The sequence below is a fragment of the Stegodyphus dumicola genome, chromosome 4, assembly GCF_044657685.1.
Source record: "Stegodyphus dumicola isolate Sdum_Otavi_A_Nest chromosome 4, ASM4465768v1".
NCBI classification, from domain to species: domain Eukaryota; kingdom Metazoa; phylum Arthropoda; class Arachnida; order Araneae; family Eresidae; genus Stegodyphus; species Stegodyphus dumicola.
Window position 1 is genome coordinate 107,316,546 of NC_140771.1, and position 22,829 is coordinate 107,339,374.

Consider the following 22,829-nt stretch of genomic DNA (forward strand, 5'->3'; position numbering starts at 1 on the left):
ATCTGAATTGAATTAAATTCAGCATGCAGTGTTTAATATGGTTTACAGTTGTAAGATTGCTTCCTTGGCATATTTGTGCAATCTTGTTGGATGCTCCGTTAATTTAAAATTTCAGTTATTGTACTGTTGCTCATTGAAAACAGTTTAATCTTTGCATTAATCTATGGTTTAATCTTTAATTGTGCATATAAGGTAACAGTTTTAGGTAATATAAAGTAACAGTTTATAAGTAACTTATATTAACTGTTACCTTATAGGTAATATAAGGTAACAGTTAATATTAGGTAACTGTATTTATTTACCCACAATTTTAAAAGTGATAATAAATAAAATAGATAGCTTATTGAAAATAATTTGTTGGAAGAAATCTGTCGCTAGTAATTTCCAAATATTGCTGAAAATTGCCAATGCTGTCTGTTTTTCAGGTTGCCATCTGAGAGGCTATGCTGATTTTTAGGTATTGGTTAATTTTGATGTATTACTATATTTGAAAAATAATTATATTAAACTTCTTGAAAGGCTATATATCTTTTTCACTTAAAACATCTTGTACAAAATTTTCAGTTCTGTAGATTTTTCTATTTTAATTGAAGTATTTGGCAAATATAAGTTACATGACTTAAATGTTGAAATTATTTTTCTCAATCCAGTGGCTTTAATGAGTAAGGTAATGTTAGGTAGCAAATAAGTTATTTTTTTATTTCAATTCATTCGATTTTTCCATCTAAAACATTGATTGGAATAAATTAAATTTCAAAGCTGATATTTATGCTTTTTTTGCATAACTTTCAATACTGAGAACAAAACTTTGGAAAAGCATTTCCTGAGTAAACTGCTTTTATTCTGCTTACTAAATTTGTGTTGAAACTTAATTGCATAAATACCACTTTATACAACATTTGTTGCAGTCTGTGAATGGTATATTATATTGAAACAGCATTATATATGTGCATTGTTATGGAAAAGGGACATATAGTTATATTGAATTTATGGTGATTGAACAGATTTAGATAGGTACTGCATAATGTGAACTTAACAGTTAAATAAAAGGTAATTGACTGGTATTAAATATAATTCTAAACTCTTTGCTTATAGAGAATTTTCTCTACGTTCTATGCATTGTATCCTTTTTCTTGATGTGCACTGCTTTAAATTTTGTCATGTATCTGATTTGTAATAGCGATAGATAAATGAGGAGTGGAGACGTCATGCTAATTTGGAATGTTGTTTTCTTTAAAATATTCAATAACTGATATTTAGATAATTTAGTTGGTTTAGAAATTAAAAAATGGCATAAACTATTATCTTAAAATTTTCTCATGTTCATAAAATTTTTATAAAAGTATTTTGTAGGATTTTTAATTTTCTATATATTAGTTTTTATTTTTCAGGCTACAGATGCATATAATTTCTATACTACAGGACAGAATAAAATACAGCAAGGCTATTTGAAAGAAGGCTATGAACTTATTACTGAAGCTCTTAATTTATTAAATAATGTTTATGGTGCTATGCACCCAGAGATCTCTCAATGTCTTAGAATGTTAGCAAGATTAAATTATATAATGGGTGATCACCAAGAGGTAAGATTTGATGACTCTGTTTCTAAAAATTTTTGTTGTTGATTTTGCTATGCATAGGTGATAATGTGATTAATTAAATATTCATCTTTAATTTTATGAAATGTAATGTTTAAAATATGTTTCCAAGTATAATAAATGGGTGTTTATTTTACCTTAATCATTTTGGCAACATTTTAAAGTATATTGTATTTTTATATATACTTATTGGTGAAGAGAAAAGTTATCTATATAAATTTTGCTTCATGTATTGACTTTATTAGTATAGACATTTCTTTGCTCAAAGATCTACTGGAGTCTCAGTTTATGCACAAATTAAAAATTGGTATCTTTGGACCTGAAATTGGCCCTTGTATTTTAGTGGCAAGTACTTTTTGTGTTAGTACAAAAGCTGTTAAAAATTACCTTCATCATAAGCAGAAACATTTTAGTATACTGAATATGATTTCCTTTGTTCTGGTGTTCAAATTTATTTTGATTTACGTACAGTTTCCAAAATATTTCATGACTTGTTCTTTTGAAAATGTCTGGAATAAAATACGTGAGCTATTTGATAAGTCATGTAAAAAAACAGTTTAAATGGTATGCTTTTCAGAAGAATCAAATTTTAATTCTCAACACAATTCGCATTATAAGCCACTTCTAGTCATTTAGTTCACTATGTTTATATTTTTTTACCCCACTGGAAATGTACTTTTTGCTTGATTGTAAGACACACTGACAACTGTGATGACATAGTTATTCAATGAAAATTTCTTCCCAGAGAGCCAAATTTCAAGTCTGGATGGGATTGGTTAAACAAAATATTTCTTGGATCAATCTAGCAGATTCTCCAGAAATTTATTCAAATCCATTTCAATGGTCAAGCCCCGCCACTGGCCAATCTGCTTGGAATCTGTAAGGTTTATTCCTTAAAATGGTGTTACCTAACTATATTCAAATAATATAGTCGTAGAATTACATTCCATGTAGTAAAGTAGTTTTTTCTGAAGTTAAAAAAACTTTTTTTTCATGAATGCTGCATTCTTGGTTTGATATAGATTAAAAATTCAACTTGATGTTTTATTCCCTATAATCTATCCACTTGTATTTGAAAGAAATCATGGACGCTATTAGTTTGATGTGGGACAACATATCTGTAGAAACTAGTCAAAACGATATGAATTATCAATCAATATTAAAGTAATTTCTGAGAAATTTATTTCAACTTAATAAGACCTGTTAAAATGTGCTGGATTGTATTGATGTTTATATAAATGTATTTATTTATTTCAAGTCTCTGAAAGAAGAACATCAGTTCAAAAACATTTCGCAGTCAGGGATAAAGATCTGGAATGAAGAAGAATGACTTGATTCAAAAAAAACTGCAGAGCTATTTTAAGCTTAAAAATGGATTACATTAAAAAAATGCCATTATCATCATCTATCAGAACAACAGCTACAAACAAAACAAGAAAATAAGATGTCCGAATTGCAACTAAAATTTTTAGAAATCTATTAAAAATTATGTGGAACATTTATATGTTATGTGCATATCAAATTAGTTTTATATGATATTTTGATTTCAATAAATACAGTCTTGTATTTATTGTCTGCTGTACATTGTAATTTCTACTGCTATGTTTTATTTGTTGCTTTTTATTAATGTAAGTTATTGACTGAAATGCACAAGAATAATTTTTGAAGTTTAATGTTATAATTCTTTTCCAAATTAATCAGAAATTCAAATTTTCTATTTTACTTTTAATGAACAGTTTTGCACTTTGCTTCCACATAATAATGAGGGAGCACTATACTTTAAATGACTCCTGCAAGTATCAAAATTTTTTCTTTAATATCTAAGTTGTTTCAGATATAATGCTTATTCTTTTGTTTATCATGCTGTAGCATAGTTAATCCTTTTTTATGCAAATCATCCATAAAAGGAAACTTGAAAAAAAAATATTCTATGGATTGGAAGAAATTTATATATAGCATATAAAAGTGTATAAGGCAAAAGGTAACAAGGTTAGCATTTATTATATAAACCTATGCAAGTTAAGAAAACTACTAACGTATTATCTTATTGACCGTGAAAGTTGACAGAGATCTTACTAAATGGCCGCTGCTGCAAAAGTACTTGACTCACATCATTTTGTGCTTTGTAAAATTGCTTTAAGGGATTTCTGTTATTTTGTTAGGCCCTCTGAATTTAGTGAAAGCTCTATTTAGAATGCTATCATTACAAACTTCCTGCTGGTGTTTATCCAGTGTATTGCTGTTTTATCAGCAATATCCAGCTATACTTTTCCCAAATCAACAGATGTAGATTTTCCCAACCAGCTGTAAATGAACTGGACTGTAATCACAAATGTGATTCTATAATGGAAGGGAAAAACGCAACAATAACAGTTAATTCATAATTTTGTTCATAAAAACAAAAGGTGAATTATTGAGGATGAGTTGGACTTCATCAAATGAAAAGGTAGTTATTAGTATATTGTAACATCATGCTTATCTACCATTGGTGCGAAATCGTATTGCTTGGTAACAGTTTCATGGTCATAAGTACTGAAACTGCAACTATTAAAGAAGCATTTTGCTAACTGAACTTGCATCACTTCAGTATCGGGATTATTCCAAAATTCCATATCCATTTTAGGTGATTGTTTTGAAATGGGCTGTTGATGTTCTGCTGTTCACACATGCATCACTCAAAATCTGAATATTGCTTTTTTTCCCCTTTTACTTTTTTTTTTTATGTCTCATTCTTTAATGCTTGAGTACTAATTTTCGTTATCTTATAATCTCTCCATGGCTTTCAGATCTTAAACATTTCCAGGTCCAAAAATTTGATCTTTAGGAATAGTTTTAAAATGGGTTTATATGTATTGTGACATACTATATTCTGATTGGAAATTTTAAACAAATTTTGTATGGCATAGTGATCTGTGATTATGTCATAAAAATAATGTTTGATAGTAATGCATCTCTATTATTGAGTACACTGTTCTATAAATTCATCTATAGCTGCAGGAAAATTTTCAGTGGGTATATTTCTACATCAGTTTCATTAGATACTATCACTAATATTGTTTGGGAGATACTGTGAGACTATATCATATTGGAACTGACACCTTCACAGACTGTATCTGATGAAATATAAATTATTGCTTTTTGTGTGTAAACCTTAAGGATTTATTCCTGTGTTTAAATATTTTTATAAAAATATGGATATGTTTATATATGTAAAACAATATAGAAACAGTACAATTGAAAATAGTAGCAAAGAAAAATCACTAAATAACTTTGACCACAAATGAAAGAAAAATTATATAACGTACTGTAGTTAGTTAAATAACTCGCTAAAATACTAGCAAGTGTATATACAGAATTAGCAAGCTTTCTTTCAACTGAATGAAGGGAAAAAAAATTTTGGGGTATATCACAAATCTGTAAAAGAATGATAAAGCTGCTCTGCTAGGAATATGCCAATCCTTGACCAAAATAGTGTAACTGTTATGCTGGGAGCATCCAGACTCTTGATTCTGGAAATTTAAATATGTATTGTAGTTGAGTGTACATTTCTTTTAGACTCTTTTTTTTTTTTTTTTTTTTTGAAGTTTTAATGTTTTTATTGCCTTTTATGTTTTTCTTGACTGCGTTTTTGAGTGACTTATTTCTATATTCTTAGGCAATGGCATTTCAGCAGAAAGCTGTCCTTATGAGTGAAAGAGTAAATGGAATTGACCATGCCTACACAATTTCTGAATATGTGAGTATATTTTTAAAAATTTATATGTAATCACTAATACATCAGTGTTTAGAGAAACACACAGACAAGCACATTTCAAGCCTCACATTCCAACATCTGTGCATAACATTATAACTTCTGCTGCATTTATTTGCAATAAAAACAATAAAGTTAGACTACATTCTGATAAAATTGCTGTCAGCAATAAATTAATTTTGTCTGTACTGGTTTTTGCTTTGAATTTCTGTATTTTTTTTTTTTTTCTTTTTCTTTTTCTTTTTCTTTATATCTGTCTGTTCAAACTCTGCAAAGCTAATCTTTCATTTATTAATTTTTAAGTGTTTGTTTTAAAATTAATAGTAAAAGATTGTTATTTGAAATGCTATATGTAGCAGAAGAATTAAGATTTGTACTAGAGGGTTGCGGCCAAAGCAAAGTTTAGTTATGTGCACACCTGGAAAGGAAATGTTTAAAAACATTTCATTATGAATGGAATCAGTTCTCTATACATCCGGAAAAAAATTATGGACAATTTGTGGAGTTGTTTCATATTTAAATGAAAAACCAAAAAAAAAAAAAAAAAAATATTTTTTTAAATTCAGAATTTTTAAGAAAATTTCATAATAAGCATCACTATGAAAAAATAGAGAAAAAGTGGTGGAGGAATAAACAAGCTCCATTATTCTGTAAAAATTTTTACTCTACCTCTATTTCGAAAAGATGGTTGGGAATTTTAAAATTCCACCTCATGCGCACTTTGATGCAGCACGCTAAACAGCAATGAAGTTGAGTAAAAAAGGCAACTTGCATGGTGCGAAAATTAGTGTTTTCATAGTTTTTAATTACTATTTTGGCTGACTGAAGACATATGAAGATGAGAATAGTCAAAATGGTTTCCCGCGAATTTTTGCAATCTGGGAGTACCTCTCTTGTAACTCAACTCCCCATCATTCCATAGGAGATGGTGTTACAAACAAACAAACAAGAACATGCATAGATTTTAATAGCATAGATAACATTAATTTTAAATTTAAGCTCTGAAGTCATTGCAATTGAAGTCTCTTAGAACTAAAAATAAAAGAGCACATGTGGAAATGTTAAGTCCACATGATTTAAATCTATGTTAAGCCGACAGACCTTTCCTTTTTTTATATTTCATTTTATGCTAATTTTATTTTAGATCAGGAATTTTTACACTAAAGTTCATGATTTTTTTTCATGATTCATTCATTCTGAAATTTTCAAAAACTGAAAAAAGCTGATTTTTTTCAATAATATTGATGTTATAAATGTTGAAATTAGTTTTTAAGAAGAAATTTCCAATTTTTTTTTAGTTCAAGATTAACTTTTCTAACTTTTTTTTACCTTTAATGATTAGTTTTTTCAAGCCTTGTATTTTTAAGTGAAACAAACATGGCAAAGCACTTAACAGGTGAAACTTCTGATTTAGATGCAAGACTCCTGATTTTCAGCTGTTCCAACAATCTGATTTACAACATATTTCTGCTGACTTTGTTATTCTTTAAACTTCTTATTTTTATTTAACTGATTTTGTGACATTGCATTATTTGCACCCCAAAATGTGATTTCTGCTGTCTGTAATTGCTTTTCCTTCTCTTTCTTCGATTACTTATAAAAGAAAAACATTCTTTTCATTAATCAGGTTCTTAGCTGTGTTACTTACTATTTATGAGAGCATGGATTTGTTTGATAACACAATGTACTAATTTTGAGATTTTTTATCTTTCAGACACATCTAGCCTTGTACTGTTTTGCAAATTCACAAATTACTACAGCCTTGAAGCTCCTGTATCGTGCTAGATATTTGACTCTTCTTGTTTGTGGAGAAAACCATCCTGAAATGGCAGTACTAGATGTAAGTAAACTTTTAACTAACCATCTGAGAGTCCAACTTTTAGATGCATTTACAAAATGCTAAATTTACTACCTTCATCTGCATCATACACGTAGCTTACTGTTTTACATAAGTTACATACTGTTTTACATACTTACTGTTTCATACACGTAGCTTACTGTTTTACATAGCTTACTGTTTTACATAAAAGTTATAAATTTTCAATTTATAACTTTTATGTCATTAAATAAAGTAAATAAGCCACAGATTATAAAAGGGTATGTGCTTAGTAGTAAAGTAGGAATAAATTTCACAACTAGGTAAAAGTGGCCATGCCATATGAGGGTTTAAAAATTGTCTGAATTTTAAACATTTGATGACATTTTTTTATCAACATATTTTATAGATCTGTATTTTGTATTTTATAGATTTTAATTTTTTTCAGAAATACTAATTCAAAGTCAATACTAATTCAGAAGAATACTAATTCAGAAGTCAAACAACAAAAATCAGCGTTATATTTACAAAATTTTTCACAGGACTAGTTTCGATGGTTTTACCGAACCACCATCCTCAGCTGCAAAACCGCACGGTTTTGGATCAATAGATTTTAAACCTGTGATAATTTCATCAGATGTATCGCCAATTTTTCGCAAATTAATTGCATTTGCATTAATTACACAAGACCATGAAGATCCATGAAAGTTTTTATTAGTGATGTGACAATTTGTTTTTTCTTATCATACCTAGATAATAATTTTCCCCAGGCTTCCATATAACTATTTTCTGAAATGGGAATATGTTTAATAATAGAAGCCAGTTCATCAGTTAATAAACCCTTTAGATATTGAAATTTTTGAATGTTGCTTAAATTTTCATTGTTATGCACTAATGATACATACAAGTCCTTGAAAGACATCCAGTTTCTGTAATTACCATTAAAAGATTGCATATTTATTCTCGGTAATTTAAAATTATTAGCAGTATTTGTAGTACTATAACCTGTTATTTGATGTTCATTAACATTAGTCACTTGCATATTAATAGTAACATTTAGTTTCTCAAGTTCTTGTTGTAGTTTGGCTTTGGTTTCATAATCTTTTTTCTCAAATTCTTCCATTTCAGCACTTTCCGGCGGAAGTTCTGCATCTGCCTTGTCAAAATCAGAATAAACGCTTTCAATTTTTTGAAGTTTATTCATCAAATCATGTTTTTCGAATAATTGTATATCATCATGAATGAAATTTGAAATTCTGGTTAGAGCAGCTTTCGCTCTACCTCTACTATTTTTTGCAATCTTAACCTTGTCTTCCATTATGACGTAATGGTGCAGTGAGGAAAACCAAAGTCAAACTTGTAAAAAAGAAAAAAAATACTTATCTTGCTTGGTCTTTAAATGAAGTGCGATGCTATAAGTATCCAGTACTGTACCGAATGTAGAGTTGCAGTGCTGACGTACCCGAAATCAAAATTCCTTTAATCTCGCCGGTGCCTCCAAAAACTTTATGTTGCGATGTAATGTGAAGGAACTAGATACTTCAATGTTCTTTGGCATAGTTCCAAATGCGAAAGAGTCAGGTTGAGTTGTTCTGTTCTGGTGCACCGGAACAGTCTGGTATGCATTTTTTATGTAAAATAGGTTATTTAATTGTACTAATATTGAGGTTTTCTTTCATTGTACTTTTGCATATTATCCTTCAGTGTGTTTCATTAGTTTTTTATACCTTTTAAATTAAATGCATCATTAGTTAATGAAAATTAGCCTCTAAGACTAGTGCAGTGATTAAAAATGAATTTAAAGATGTAATTGCTGTGAATATAAAGAAATTTGGGAGAAGGCAATATTTATAACTGCAATTTGAAAAACAGTGTGTTTCAAATCTTTTTTAAGGTAGTTCTGATAGTTGCAAAATTAGTTTCTATTTTTTGGTGGTGGTATGAGCTGATAGTGTTTGGTACATTTCAGGAGATGTAAATTATGATAAAAATCGAAGATCAAATAATTCTTTATCATTTTTATTATCTAGCTTACTGGGCAAAATAAGAGAAAAGGAGGCAAGAACTAAAATTAACAGATTGTGTTAAGTATGTAAAGTTTCAAAATCTACTGCATTTGAATAAGCTTTTGATTAATTTTATGAAAGGGGGAGAATTGCAAAAAGGTCAAGGTAATGGTTTTACCATATTTAATATATTTATTTTATGACAGCTGCATCATTGAGAAATTTCCAAAATCATTCTTTAATATATATGTGTGTGAGTGTAAGGTTAAAAAATATCTAATTATGAATTATACATTAAATTAGCAATAGCCACTTAATTTCTGCTCTTTTAAATTTGGGCACTCCCTCTTTCTATTCTAAAAATAGTAATAGCTTTTTTCAAAACTGTCATATCTAAAAACTATTTTTACATGATGTCATCTTAACCTTCTTCACTGAAAATTCTTGGCCAATCACATTAAAGAAAAATTTTACTAAAAATGCTGACGCAAACCAACTTCGCACTCTTTTTTGCCTTTCTTTCCTGCTCTAGCATGCACGTGCTACTTGGGCCACTCTATTATCCATTTTTGTGGATTGTGGGATGCGCCCACAGTTCAGTGTGAAATAAATATTGTGTCTCCAAAAAAGGCTTATCCACTAATAAAATCATTTTGAATTCAGCCACATCTCCCAACAAGTCCATCATTTCCATCTGTGTGGCTCTGTCGATCTATACTATGTTTGTATGCTGATTCTTATATATATATACAGTACAAAGTCCGTAATCCAGACGTTCATTATCTGGAATGATCTATAATCTGGATATTCATTATCCAGAATGATCTATAATCTGAATCTCAAAGCCAGAAACTTTTTTTTTTTGTATGCTTTACGCATGTGCATAATGCGTTTACGCATGTGCATTTAATGAGAGCTTCCGACAATGAAGAAAGTGACAGAGAGGTTATTGAAAACGAAAAAATTTCGATTGACAAGTTAGATAGTATTCTTGACACAGCAATTTCAGGACTTGAACAGTGGAACTTTGTAACTGAACGAGAAATTATGTCTGTTTATAGAATTAAAGAGAAAGTATTAGCACAAAAAACGAAGCAACTTAAACAACTTACATTGAAAGAAATGTTTAATAAAGTAAACAAATAAATATTAAGCTTTTTTTTTTTTTTTTTTTGTAAATTTTGATACCCTTTAGATCATAATTGCTCTTTATTTCATAAATTATGGTTTCATATTTTTAATTGTATAATTTCTGCATGCCATCTTAGCAGATTTAAATTGATGATCTATAATCCGGAATCGCCGAAGTCCCGACGAGTCTGGATTACGAACTTTGTACTGTATTATATATATATATATATTTTTTTTTTCAGAGTAATATTGGCCTCATATTACATGCTGTTGGAGAATATGACTTATCTTTGAGATTCCTAGAAAATGCCTTAAAGTTAAACATTAAGTAAGTTGTGTTAATTTTTTTTTAAAGGAAGATCGAATGTTAAACAACATTTCTTAAATTATAATTCAATTCAAATGCATATAATCATTTACTGGAACAGATCTTTATTAAAGTAACATCTTTTTAACAGAACATCAAAATTATGAATGTAATTGAATGCTTCTTTATGCTATATATTACAAATGTAAGGCAAATGAATAAATAGTAAAAAAGAAATTCTGTTAATTTCTCAGTTGCACTTTTAGTTTATTTACTTAATATGTTGACTGTAATGACTTTTAAAAATAATTTTTGAATGCTGTCTGCAATGTAAAAGGGCATCTTTTCAAGTGGGAAAATGTAAAATCAGGTTCGCTCAAATCTGGAGGACAGGACTCTACAGGAACTTTTTGAGTCAAAAATTCAGCAATGAAACTTGCTATATAATAAGGGCTTTATCTGCATGTAGAATCCAAATGCTCTGAAATTCTTTGTGCATGGGGGGGGGGACCTCTTTCGGAGTCTTATTAATTTGGGGAAAAGTGTCGATTCATAGTTTGTTCTTCAAATAAGAATTCTAATGAATAATTTCTTGATACTGTAAAAAAAATTGAGCACTAATTTTGGGTTTTGTTCATTCTTACTTTTTTTGAGTGGGACATAAGTATTTACATGACACGTCTGATTTTGATACTCTGTTTCTAGTTTGTAGTAGAAAGTTAAGGATTTGTCTTTGAATATTTCATTTTTTGAAGAAATTCCAGTCCTTTGATGTATATATTTCTAAAGCTATAAATTGTTTCAAAAGAAAAAGTAGTAAAGTTAAATTAAATTTAAATAATTCCCTTTTGCCATTGCTGCAAGGAATGAAATTTGAATTTAACAAACATTTTCTATTCGTAAAAAGCAAATTTAAAGTTAATTAAAATTTAAATTTTAAATTATGAAATTTTAATTGCAAACAAATCATTAATTATTGCTGCAAACTAATCTATAATATCATTCTGAGAGCAAATGTAAATTAAGTGCAATATCAAAATCCATGAATAAATATATAATATTTCAAAAAATTTTTTAATCTTGAAAAATTTTATAAAAAATTTCAAAGACTAAATTAATTTCCATAGTGAATAATTGTTGAGCAGCCAGGAGGCAGATCTTATCAAGGGGAAGTTGCTTCCAAACCTAACTTTTCAATTACTTAATTCGTGTTTCGTCATCCATATAGGCTTGGATGTAGTAATTTAAAACCAAAAGTAAAATCCAAAATCAAAAGTAGTGAATAACTAAACCTTTTTTTTTTAAAAAGGGGGAATTTTGAGAAATTTAGAAAACAAATTGACAAAGAATCAAAATAATTAAAATAAAATTGCCAATGTAAAAAGAGTAGATTACATGCATTTGATTTACATGCGTAATTCGTGTCTGGGAAGTTTTCAAATAGGCAAAGGTTTCTAAATTACTTTGGTTTTCTAGAAAACTTTGATTTTCTACTCTTTTTCACTTAAATATAATTACTTGTTCTTGCTTACACCTTCTGCATACCTAGCTCCTGGTTAGTCTTTGAACAGTAAAATAATTTTCATATTTAAATCACTGCTTATCATCATCATCTATCAATGGAATATCGGCACATTTCTTGCTTCTACCACGTTTTCATCCATTTTGGATAGGCAAAGTCTTCCTAAGCACCTTTTTGCATGACCTTTAGAAAAGGCTTTGTGCTGTCTGTTGACAAAATGTGCTTGACGTATGTCTATTTCACCTTAACAAAAATTTGTTAGGATTTTCTTTAAGCTTTACACAAAATTTAGTTCAGAATTGTGCTATTTAATTCAGACTTCTGTTGTTCCATTGCCTTGACATGTTGCAACAAAATATGTTTTGAAAACACATTGTGAACATTTATGCTTTGAAGAGAAAAAATTCATTGTTAAACTTACAGATATGTTATCTGACTTCATGTGTGTAAAGAAAAATTTGTCTGCAATTCCATGACTTTCCTATCTTGTGTACGTATATAAAATAAATATATTTAAATTATGTATGTTACAATATTAAATTTAAAAGAAAAATTATACATGATTATTTTGTAGAAACATTAGGATTTTTTGGAAGCCAGCGAGATGAAAAATTAGCAACCGCCTTCGCCGGGAATCAAACCACGGACCTCTGGAATACCGGCCCAGCGTGCAGAACCACTGCACCACGAAGGACGCTCGGAAAGTGGGAGAAATACCTCATATACTCCCCTTTTCAAAGGGCAACTAAGGTTTTAGGGGACCTAGTCGCCAAATCCTGGGTGTGGAGAATCATCATCCACAACCCTTTTCAGTTCAGGCGCCAATGTAGAGACATTAGGATATTTTGGAAGCCAGTGAGATGAAAAATTAGCAACCGCCTTCGGCGGGAATCGAACCACAGACCTCTGGAATACCGGCCCAGCGTGCAGAACCACTACACCATGAAGGACGCTTGGAAAGTGGGAGAAATACCTTATAATTTTACTAAAAATGATAATCTTAAAAGTTATGTTAATGAGGGGGAAGCTGTTAGCTGTTACTTTAATGTACTGCTTCTCTAGAATGATATATTGTCTTATTTTTGTGAATGAAGCTGTTTTTCATAATTACATAAATGTAGCAGCTTCCTATTTAATAAATTGAATGCTGTCAAGATTAGAAAACTTATTATCAATGACATAATAAGCCTTAAAAACTGCAATTTCCCCCCAAAGTTGAAACTGCAATTGAGAAATTAATTTAAAAAAAAATATATTTACTACCACCACATCCATAATACTTTAGTTTCGACAAAATTATTGGTGTCAATATATATGTTGACACTCATAATTTCATAGTTTTTTGACAAGTTTCACTGTTAAAACAAATTGCCATTTTACTGTAATAGGTTTTACCCTATGTATATACGTACATGTGCGTATGTTTGTAGAGATACTGTATATTGCTGTGAAGCCTTTTATGGTAACCATCTTTTGCAAATAAACACATCTGAAATGATGAGAATTTCTTAAAACATAAATTAACATTGATGTCATGTATCATTTCTTCAAGATAACCATTTCCACAGATGTCTAAAGTCATTAGAAACTTGGATAGTCATCTTAAGGAATTTTTACTATCAACTGAATGTATGCAATCAAATAGTTTTATACTTTTACTAAAATAAATTTTTCTTAGAAGTTGAAGCCTATAAGCTAATGTAAATTAGGTTGTCCTGTGACTGTTTATGACATTTTGATTATATGAGATGTAATTCATTTAATTCCCTTTGACAAGGTATTTCTCTCTTGCAGTTATTATGGAAGCAAGAGCCTGAAAGTGGCTGTTAGTTATCATCTAGTTGCTCGAACCCAATCATGTATGGGTGAATTCAGAGGTGCTTTACAGAATGAAAAAGAAACCTACAGCATTTACAAACAACAGGTTAATTTAAAAATATTTTCTATTAAATCATTATAAACCTTAGTACTCGGACAGTAATTTATATATATATTAATTCATTATTTATTTAGCTTGGAGAAGATCATGATAAAACAAAAGAAAGTTCTGAATGTTTACGACATCTCACGCAACAGGCTGTGGTCCTGCAAAAGAAAATGAATGAGATTTATAAAGGGAATTCTAGTGCAATTTTACCACCAATTCAAGTGAGTTAATTTTACATTCTTTAGGGGATCCAAAATATAGAGATCTGGACATTTATTTGAGTATTTAATAATTTTTGGTATTTTGTTTGTAACACTAGTGTGTGGAAAGCAAAAAGTAATCTAATTTTATTTAAAGTTTTTTTAAAACATAATTTTTCCTACTGTAGTCTCCAGCATCCATGTTAGATTTCAAAATTTTCCTATAAAGTTAATTTTAAAAAATTGAGGGGCATGGGATTCATAAATTTTATCCGAGTATTTGCAAGAAATTAGTTTGCATTTTTAATAAATGGCATAAATTAAAATAGTATTTATCCAATATATTGTCCTACATAGGTCCAGATGACGTGATACAGCTTTAAACTTTCCGTAATTGTCTTTAAGTAGATATGCATTGAATTGCACCTTTTAAATCTTAGTGTCTTGACATCTGTCAAAAAGGAATTACTAAAACTTTAATAACTCTGCTAAAGTTATCATTAAGTTACTGGAGCATTATTTCGATAAATCTGATAAATAGTTAGAGATCCATACAAACAGTACCTCAGATAACAATGAAACTGATAATAAATTGAGATGCAATTTCGAAAGCATCATGCCCAACACTGGCCAAGCAGATCAGATTGCTAAATGTTGATACTTTGCCTTATATCCAGTTTCTAGACCATACCATATACTTTCTCTCATGAATGCCGTTACTACCATCCAGTACACCAGCTTCAGGTTTCAGCCCCTCCTGCAGATGATGGTTCCTTTACAGACACACTGCACATCATCTTCCATATCTTCAGGGAGTTTGGAATCATCATTCAGTCATACTCAAGACATTCCAGAATGCTTTACCAAAGCTCAATAGTGTCTCCATGGAGCCTGAAAGGGCATTCCACACACGAGGTATACTATGCCTTCTGCAACTAACAGCTGCATCTTCAATCCGATACCCCAAGAAAACATCGACTTCTGGAATGCTACCGGTGTTCTGAATAAGATTCATGAACTCCAGAATTATCTCAGTGAACACCACTTGGGCTTCTTCTTCAAGAGACACTTCTGATTGAAAGACGTAGTGCGAATATCCCAAATTATGTACTGGTTTCCAAATGTTAAGGGAAAATCATGAAATGATAACTCATTCAAAAATAAGCCAATCCATATAAAGTTTGAATACGTTCTCAAATAAGAATTGTTGTGTGAAACTGCAGTATGCAAATTAGTGGTGCTGCAGTCAAAATATATCGTCTGCAAAGAGCATGAAATTGCATGTTTCAGAGCAAGTCTCTGAATTTTGCTGTGATACCAAGATTAAGAAATCTGGGAAAGCCAATTTGTAACAATTACCTCTATGCATGATTTGCCTGAAGAACTGTGAGGGAGAGCTATTGGGAGACTTGAGGCAGGACAGAGTCAGACAGAAGGCTAAAGGGAGTCCTTCTGTGGTTCACAGACTTTGGCAACAATTTTTAACCACAGATTCAGCATTCAGGAGGTTGAGACAAGGATGGCCAATCACTGCGATGAGCACTGATGACCGATATCTGTTGTTATGCACACTGTCTGTAAGTGAGCTGACCAGCCATATGTGTGCTGCTTATGTTATGTCACAGAAGGGAACGCTTGAGTTGGGCAAGTCGACATTTCCACTGGACATCTGATTAATGGAAGGCTGTTCTCTTTGTGGATGAGACCAGGTTTAGTCTCCAAAGCGATAGGTGTTATTTGCTTTGGAGAGAACCGGGAATCTGTTATCATCCATCAAATATCCGTGAAAGGGATGCATACAGTGCTTGGATCATGGATGATCACCTTCAGCAGCAAGCATTTGAGTGCGTGGAGAGGCCAGCTCGATCACTGGACCTGAATCTTATTGAGCATTTTTGGTATGCTTTAGGAAGGCGTGTAGCTAGGTTCTGTCAATCCTCCTCATCAGACATTGTGGCTCTCACTTCCTACAGAACTGCATAAGTGACAGCATCGCACATAGCAGTATATGTTGTATTGCTTCTAGGGGAGATCGTACTCCAAAATGAAGGTAATTTTCCTGCACCAAACTGAGACATCTGATATGTTCATTTCATACATATGCTAATTTCTGTAGCACCTTAATTATCTGGTAATTTTTTTCATATTATTTTATACCTTACTATGTGTTGTATACTGTGGGTCAGTTTTATTAAGTTCTACATGTAACTTTTTGAATAATTGGCTTTTTAAATTTTTGATAACCAGTGTGCCTGCTACCACAATGATAGAGCGGCTTGTAACAGTGACACTATTCATGCTAGTGGTAGTATTTGTATTTATGTATTTAGAATGCACTATTAAACATAGCAGAATTCCGACTGCACCTAGAGGCTTTAGAGGCAATGATCATCCAAATTTATATTCCAAATTCCCTCCTTCTCCTCCCCCCCCAAAAAGACAGAAATACATAGGATTAGCATACTGCTGTATACCTTCGAGAAAGGACCCTGTCTTTATCCGTGTTCTGGAAAAACTCTGTAGAATTAAAAATTAATTATTGCAAGAGATTTAAATGCCCGTCATGACTTACGGAGAAAGCATTGATTTGTTTGTTTTAGGATTTCACATTATTGGTTTATGAGGATCCAAAATATGAGATAAGCGCTGGAAAAAAAAGCATCAGTAAGCAACAGTAAAATTAAATAATAGCATATTCTTGGTCCTTTAAATCATTATTGTTCAGTGAAGTATCTAGGCACATAAAATTATGTTTATTTATTACATTGAATAGATAGAAAATGTGGAAACTATTAAATTTGCATTGGTAGCCAAAATGAGTTTAGCAGGTTATGACTGTACTACTGAAATAATGTTAGTGCATGAAAGGTGTAAAGCATTGGAAATATAATGCATATACAGGGTTTGTACGGTCCTTAAGAGTCCTTAGATTTTTTGGAATTAATTTTTGGTCCTTAAAGGTCCTTAATTTTGGCCAAAATCAGCAGAAGGTCCTTAATTTTAATCATCTGAAATTTCTGTCTGTTATTACGACTGCCATTTTGAGTGTGAATTAGCATTTTGGAGGAATATTTTTTGGCGATTCACTGACATATATGATTATCTTTTGGATGGGTTCATGGGTTATAATTTGTTTCTAATATAAATGATGGGATACTCGAGTTCCTAAGCAAGAATTGAAACATAAACATTTCAAAATTCATTTTTTCTAATAAAGAGCTCTTAAACAACTTTCCGCTTTTCGGGATGTGAATTCTTTTATTAAACAGTTCTAAATTTGGCGACTTATCAACATTTTGGCAATTTTAAGATCAGTTTCTATAGAAAGTTTTTAATTCCAAGATCTGGGAATTTTTCGACGATTTTTTTAAGACATCGTAACATTGATAAATTTCATTAAAATAATGGTAATATATTGAAATTATATTTAAAAAATAACATTAAAATAAAACATTTTTATTTTTTGCTGTCATATTATAAAGTTTCATTTTGGCAACTTAAACAATATTTTGAATCTGAAAAATAAATAAGGTATAATGCTATAAAGCACAATTTGCGAAACAGCTCTTAACAAAAGCAAAATTAGCTATTTAATTAATTAAAAATGTCTTTTTTAATTTTTTCATAGTAATAGTTTTTCCCATGTAATTGTTTCAGAATAATTTGCTTCATGCATGTCTGACGTTTTGGACTATTTAACTTTTACCAGATCAAGTAAACCCTCATAGGTACATTGTGGAGAAGTTGATAGGTTAGAAGATAAATCACTCAGAAATTAGCGAGAGCTTTGGTTTGCATATTGAGACAAATTTCTAATTCTTAGGAAAGATGCTTAAAGAGAAGGAAATCGATATAAACTAGCCAAATTCTAACTCAGAAGTCAAACAGCAGAAGCCAAATGTTTGAGAAGGCTTCAAACTTCTCAGAATCTGCGTCAGTTTTCTCTATAAAATTAATTTTACACTTTTTCCCTCCTTTTTTTCTCAATATTTCCAGCTTTTTGCTGTTACAAATTGATAGGGATAATTTTTCTTTAAGATTTTAGACTTTGCAGCTTGGAAAGTTTAGAAGGATTTGAAGGCAAGATTTATAGACCCACGATTATAGAAGATTTGAAAAATATGTGACGGAATGAAAAAATATCTCCGTGGTATCAACACGAATGTATTTTACTGAAAGTTTGTGATGAATTTCTTACTTTTCGGAGAACGTCTGGAAGAACAATGAAAACAATATTTGAATGTTTTACTTCTGATACTAGAATCTTTTTATCAACGTGTTTATCCTCCCTTTATTTTCTTTACTTTTCACTAGACACAAGCATGGAAAATATCAAAATTGCTTCTAATCTTATCACTTGGACAGGCATTATAGAAAGGTATTTTTTTTATTAATAAAGAAATTGAAAACATACAATTTAAAAGATCCATCTAATATGTATTAATGCATCATATACAGAGCGGACACTAGGGATTTTCCCACCTGATGCAATTTCTGTGGATCCTAAATTCTGCTGCCTAGTGCCTTTTTAAATTCTGCTTTCAATGCCTGCTCTAAATTCTAAAAGTTTTGCCATTTCTAGATTTTGTTGTTCCGTGTGTCATTCTAAAAATTCTGTCACACCAGCTCTGTACCCGGCCTATATTTCATATTTCTTCTGAATATTCATATTACTAAAGAAGTGAAATTAGCCACTTTTTCTATATATTCTAAATGCATTTAGTGTTTATTAGAATAACAGAAATCCTTAATTAAATCCCAAAATTCTAAAATGAAAATGAAGCGGTGTTGTAGAAAGAAACTGAATACATAAAGAAAATTATTCTTCAAAGATATGTGCAGTTATTATTATGTAAATTACCCAATTGTTTATGATTTCAGTCTTTACTATAATTTCTATTTCCTCATATGATAGAGTTACTGGTCCAGATAAAATTAAAGTTAAATTGTATAATCTTGGACCACTAGTCCACATTTTTAAATTTGAATTTGACTGTTCGTGTTTAATTACGCCACCATAAGCTGTAATTGATTTTACTAGCATCAGAACATGCCTTCATGTTCTAAATTCTTTTTAAATAAGAGGCTTATTTAAACCTTCATCTGATATTGTAGTTATTTTCAGACATAGTGATAATTTGCTTCATGTATGTCTGACGTTTTGGACTATTTAACTTTTACCAGATCAAGTAAACCCTCATAGGTACATTGTGGAGAAGTTGATAGGTTAGAAGATAAATCACTCAGAAATTAGCGAGAGCTTTGGTTTGCATATTGAGACAAATTTCTAATTCTTAGGAAAGATGCTTAAAGAGAAGGAAATCGATATAAACTAGCCAAATTCTAACTCAGAAGTCAAACAACAGAAGCCAAATGTTTAGGAAGGCTTCAAATTAAAATGAAGGATAAATATTTTGAGTGTTGTTGTTACAAAACATAAATGTTTTGTAGCTTTTAATGTGTAATTATCCTAATATCATTTAAGAATCAATGTTATAAATTACATGTATTTTAAACTTTGAAATTTTACTTGATTTTGATTTTAATAGGTCTTTTTAACAAATATTGTTAAAAAATAAAATTTAATAGTGGCCATGTAAATCCATAATAACTAAGGTTATCTAACTATATAATTTAATTATTTATAACTAACTGCTTACCCTTAAAATTATCTCTACATATGATTGTATGAGTTGTAAACTTATAAGAAGTTTCAATATTATAAAGAATAAGATGCAAAGAGCATCTAGTGTAACTTAAAATAATACAAAACAACTCATCACCTCTGGTACTTTATGGCTTATTTGAACCTTAAAGTATATTAACTGGGTTATAACCCCTGGAACTCTACATGAAGCTATGGTGTTAACTGTATCAAACAAAGCCTAACTAACTTTCAACAGGTGCCAACCATGCCTACATCAGGCCTTTCAGATTTGTTTTAATCAGCAGGTCTCTCTAGACAAGTAGTAGCAGTGATAACATTCAGTCTTTTGATATGAATCATGCTGATTATGTATGATCTTACTCCTCATTTTAACCTATGCCGTTTGACATAAAATATACCTTCTATTAACTAAACCTCTAGACTGACCAAATATGTGACAAAATGAGATATTAAAAAAAATCAACGTAAAGCTAACTGTTAGTGAAACGTAGATGTCACTTATCTTATAAGTGTAAAATGTTTAATGCTACTTGATAAATAGCATAAAGTTTACTAATTCAGAAGTCAAACAACAAAAATCAGCGTTATATTTACAAAATTTTCACAGGACTAATTTCGATGGTTTTACCGAACCATCATCTTCAGCTGCAAAACCGCAAATGAACAAGATAGGAAATAATGATTAGATAAGATAAGAAAGCCTGGACAAGAATAAGCAAGTGGCGCCATCTTTTGGCGAAACCAGAACTAAAACATAATTTCTCTAAAAGCCAAAGGCAAATTTGGATTGGAATTAGGATCGTTAACTAGAACAGAAAGATTTTTATGAATGTGAAATGCCTCTAGAAAATCCAGTTCTCCAATGGAAGATGTTTTTTGAATAATTTTGGCAGCAGAAAAATTGAAAGTGTGATTTTCGGACCAACAATGTTGAGCAACAGAAGACTTCTGTGTTTCCTTTTTTCTAACATATGCCTCATGTTCTTTGACGCGAAATTTTAAGGCTCTCTTAGTTTGGCCAATGTAAATTAAACCACACTGGCAAGGAATCCTATAAATATCCCAGGAATTCATATCCGGAATGGGATGCTTGAGTATGGAACTCGAAATTTTATCGATGGGAGAATAAACAACCTGAAAGTTAAATTTCTGCACCATATGTGCAACTTTATAGCTAATTGATGGAAAGAAGGGAATGACAACAGAATTTTTATAATCTCCTAAAATAAGAGTGTGGCTTTTAGTTTGTTCAGATGAGAATTTTTTAACTGCTTGATTAATAATGTTGGGTGAAAAGCCCCTGTCAATAGCTATTGCTTTTAAATAATTTAGTTCTTCATCAAGGGCTAATTTGGAGGAGCAAACTTGAAGAGCACGGAAAACATAGGAATAAAATGAAGCTAACTTTTGTTTAGTCGGATGACATGATTTAAAGTGTGGTGGAAGGCAAACCGATGAAGGTTTACAGTAAACTGTAGTACTGAAGTTGGATGTGTTACGTGTGACCAGAATGTCGAGAAACGGAAGAGAATTGCAAGTCTCAAGTTCAAAAGTGAACTGAATAGCAGGATCAATAGAATTCATTGTTGAAAGAACTTTATTTAAATCATCTTTATTACCTTCAAACAGGGTAAAAGTAACGTCTACGTAGCAGAACCATGCCGGGAAGTTTAAAGTTTCAAACAATTTTGATTCATAATAATGCATGTAGATATCAGCCAGGATGGGACTGAGGGGGCTTCCCATGGCTAATCCCTCAGTTTGCTTGTAATATTTATTTTGGAAAACAAAATGTGTTTGTTTCAAATACAAAACAACTCATCAGTTGAGTGAGAGAAATTAGCTCATCAATTTCGATGCAAGAGAAATGAAATTCGCGAAGTCTGGTTTCTAGACATCTTAATGCACCCTCCACTGGGACATTGGTGAATAATGATTTTACATCAAAAGAAACCATGAGTAAATTACTAGGAAAAATGTTTTTAACCTTTTTTACAAACTCTATTGAATTTTTTATGGTGTAAATGTTATTGTCTAATAGAGTGGAAAATCTAGAAACTAAATATTTAGCTAATGGATACGAGGCAGTACCTAAATTTGATACAATAGGGCGGAAAGGAATACCACTTTTATGAATTTTGGGAAATTATGCCTGAAACGGCAAAAATTCCTGAATAATCTTGACTTTTTACTTAAATGTAAATGTAAAAAATTGATCCCCAATTTTATTCAAATCAAATCTAATCAAAAACCTTCGAGTCGCGTTTCAAGAATTCTGTTAAATTGCAAGCTTGCCTTACTTCGGTCCGTGATAAGGGATACACGTCAACAATTGTCCAAAATTGAACATGAACTCTATAAGCTTCATCTGGAACTCGCTAAATCATATCCAAAATTCACTGCCCTTGAACAAAAGTCTTGGTCTAGAACGGAGAATGCAGTTAACCGTCATAAAAACACCCTTGCAGTTAAATTCGAAAAACTTCTTTTACAGTCTTCCAGTTCAAGTAGTTCAAAAAATCTTCCCATTGTAAACATCAAGCCAATAGTTAATATTTCTAATGTTAGTCTTTCAGAAGAACAAGAGAGAATTCTAAATTATAATTTTAACTTCTCACAAACCTGTAAACCCTCGATTCCAAAGATTTTGGCTCCTATCGAAAAAGCTTTCAAGTTCAGTAAAGTTTCAGATTCACAGAAAGAAATGATTAGGCATCTTATCGCTCATAATGTGAAATTCAATAATAAACCTTTGAAACCAAATCTAACTGCGAGAGAAAGAGCTACAATGCGTGAAATTCATTCTAACCCGGATATAATCATTTCAAAGGCCGACAAAGGTGGCCAGATAGTCGTCGTGGATAAGAACACTTACATCGATGGTGTCACTAAACTCTTAAACG

At 30.8% G+C, this 22,829-nt stretch overlaps 1 protein-coding gene across 6 annotated transcripts in view; it reads left to right on the plus strand.

Moving 5' to 3' along the window:
- Positions 1-22,829, plus strand: part of clu (clustered mitochondria protein homolog) — a 152,105-nt gene that overhangs the window by 123,666 nt on the left and 5,610 nt on the right. For all 6 annotated transcript variants that reach the window (XM_035371249.2, XM_035371247.2, XM_035371246.2 and 3 more), the window contains 6 exons: positions 1,392-1,583; positions 5,254-5,334; positions 7,064-7,189; positions 10,545-10,630; positions 13,926-14,055; positions 14,145-14,279. In XM_035371249.2, the coding sequence (XP_035227140.2) occupies positions 1,392-1,583; positions 5,254-5,334; positions 7,064-7,189; positions 10,545-10,630; positions 13,926-14,055; positions 14,145-14,279 (750 nt within the window). The remainder of the gene's footprint in view (positions 1-1,391; positions 1,584-5,253; positions 5,335-7,063; positions 7,190-10,544; positions 10,631-13,925; positions 14,056-14,144; positions 14,280-22,829) is intronic.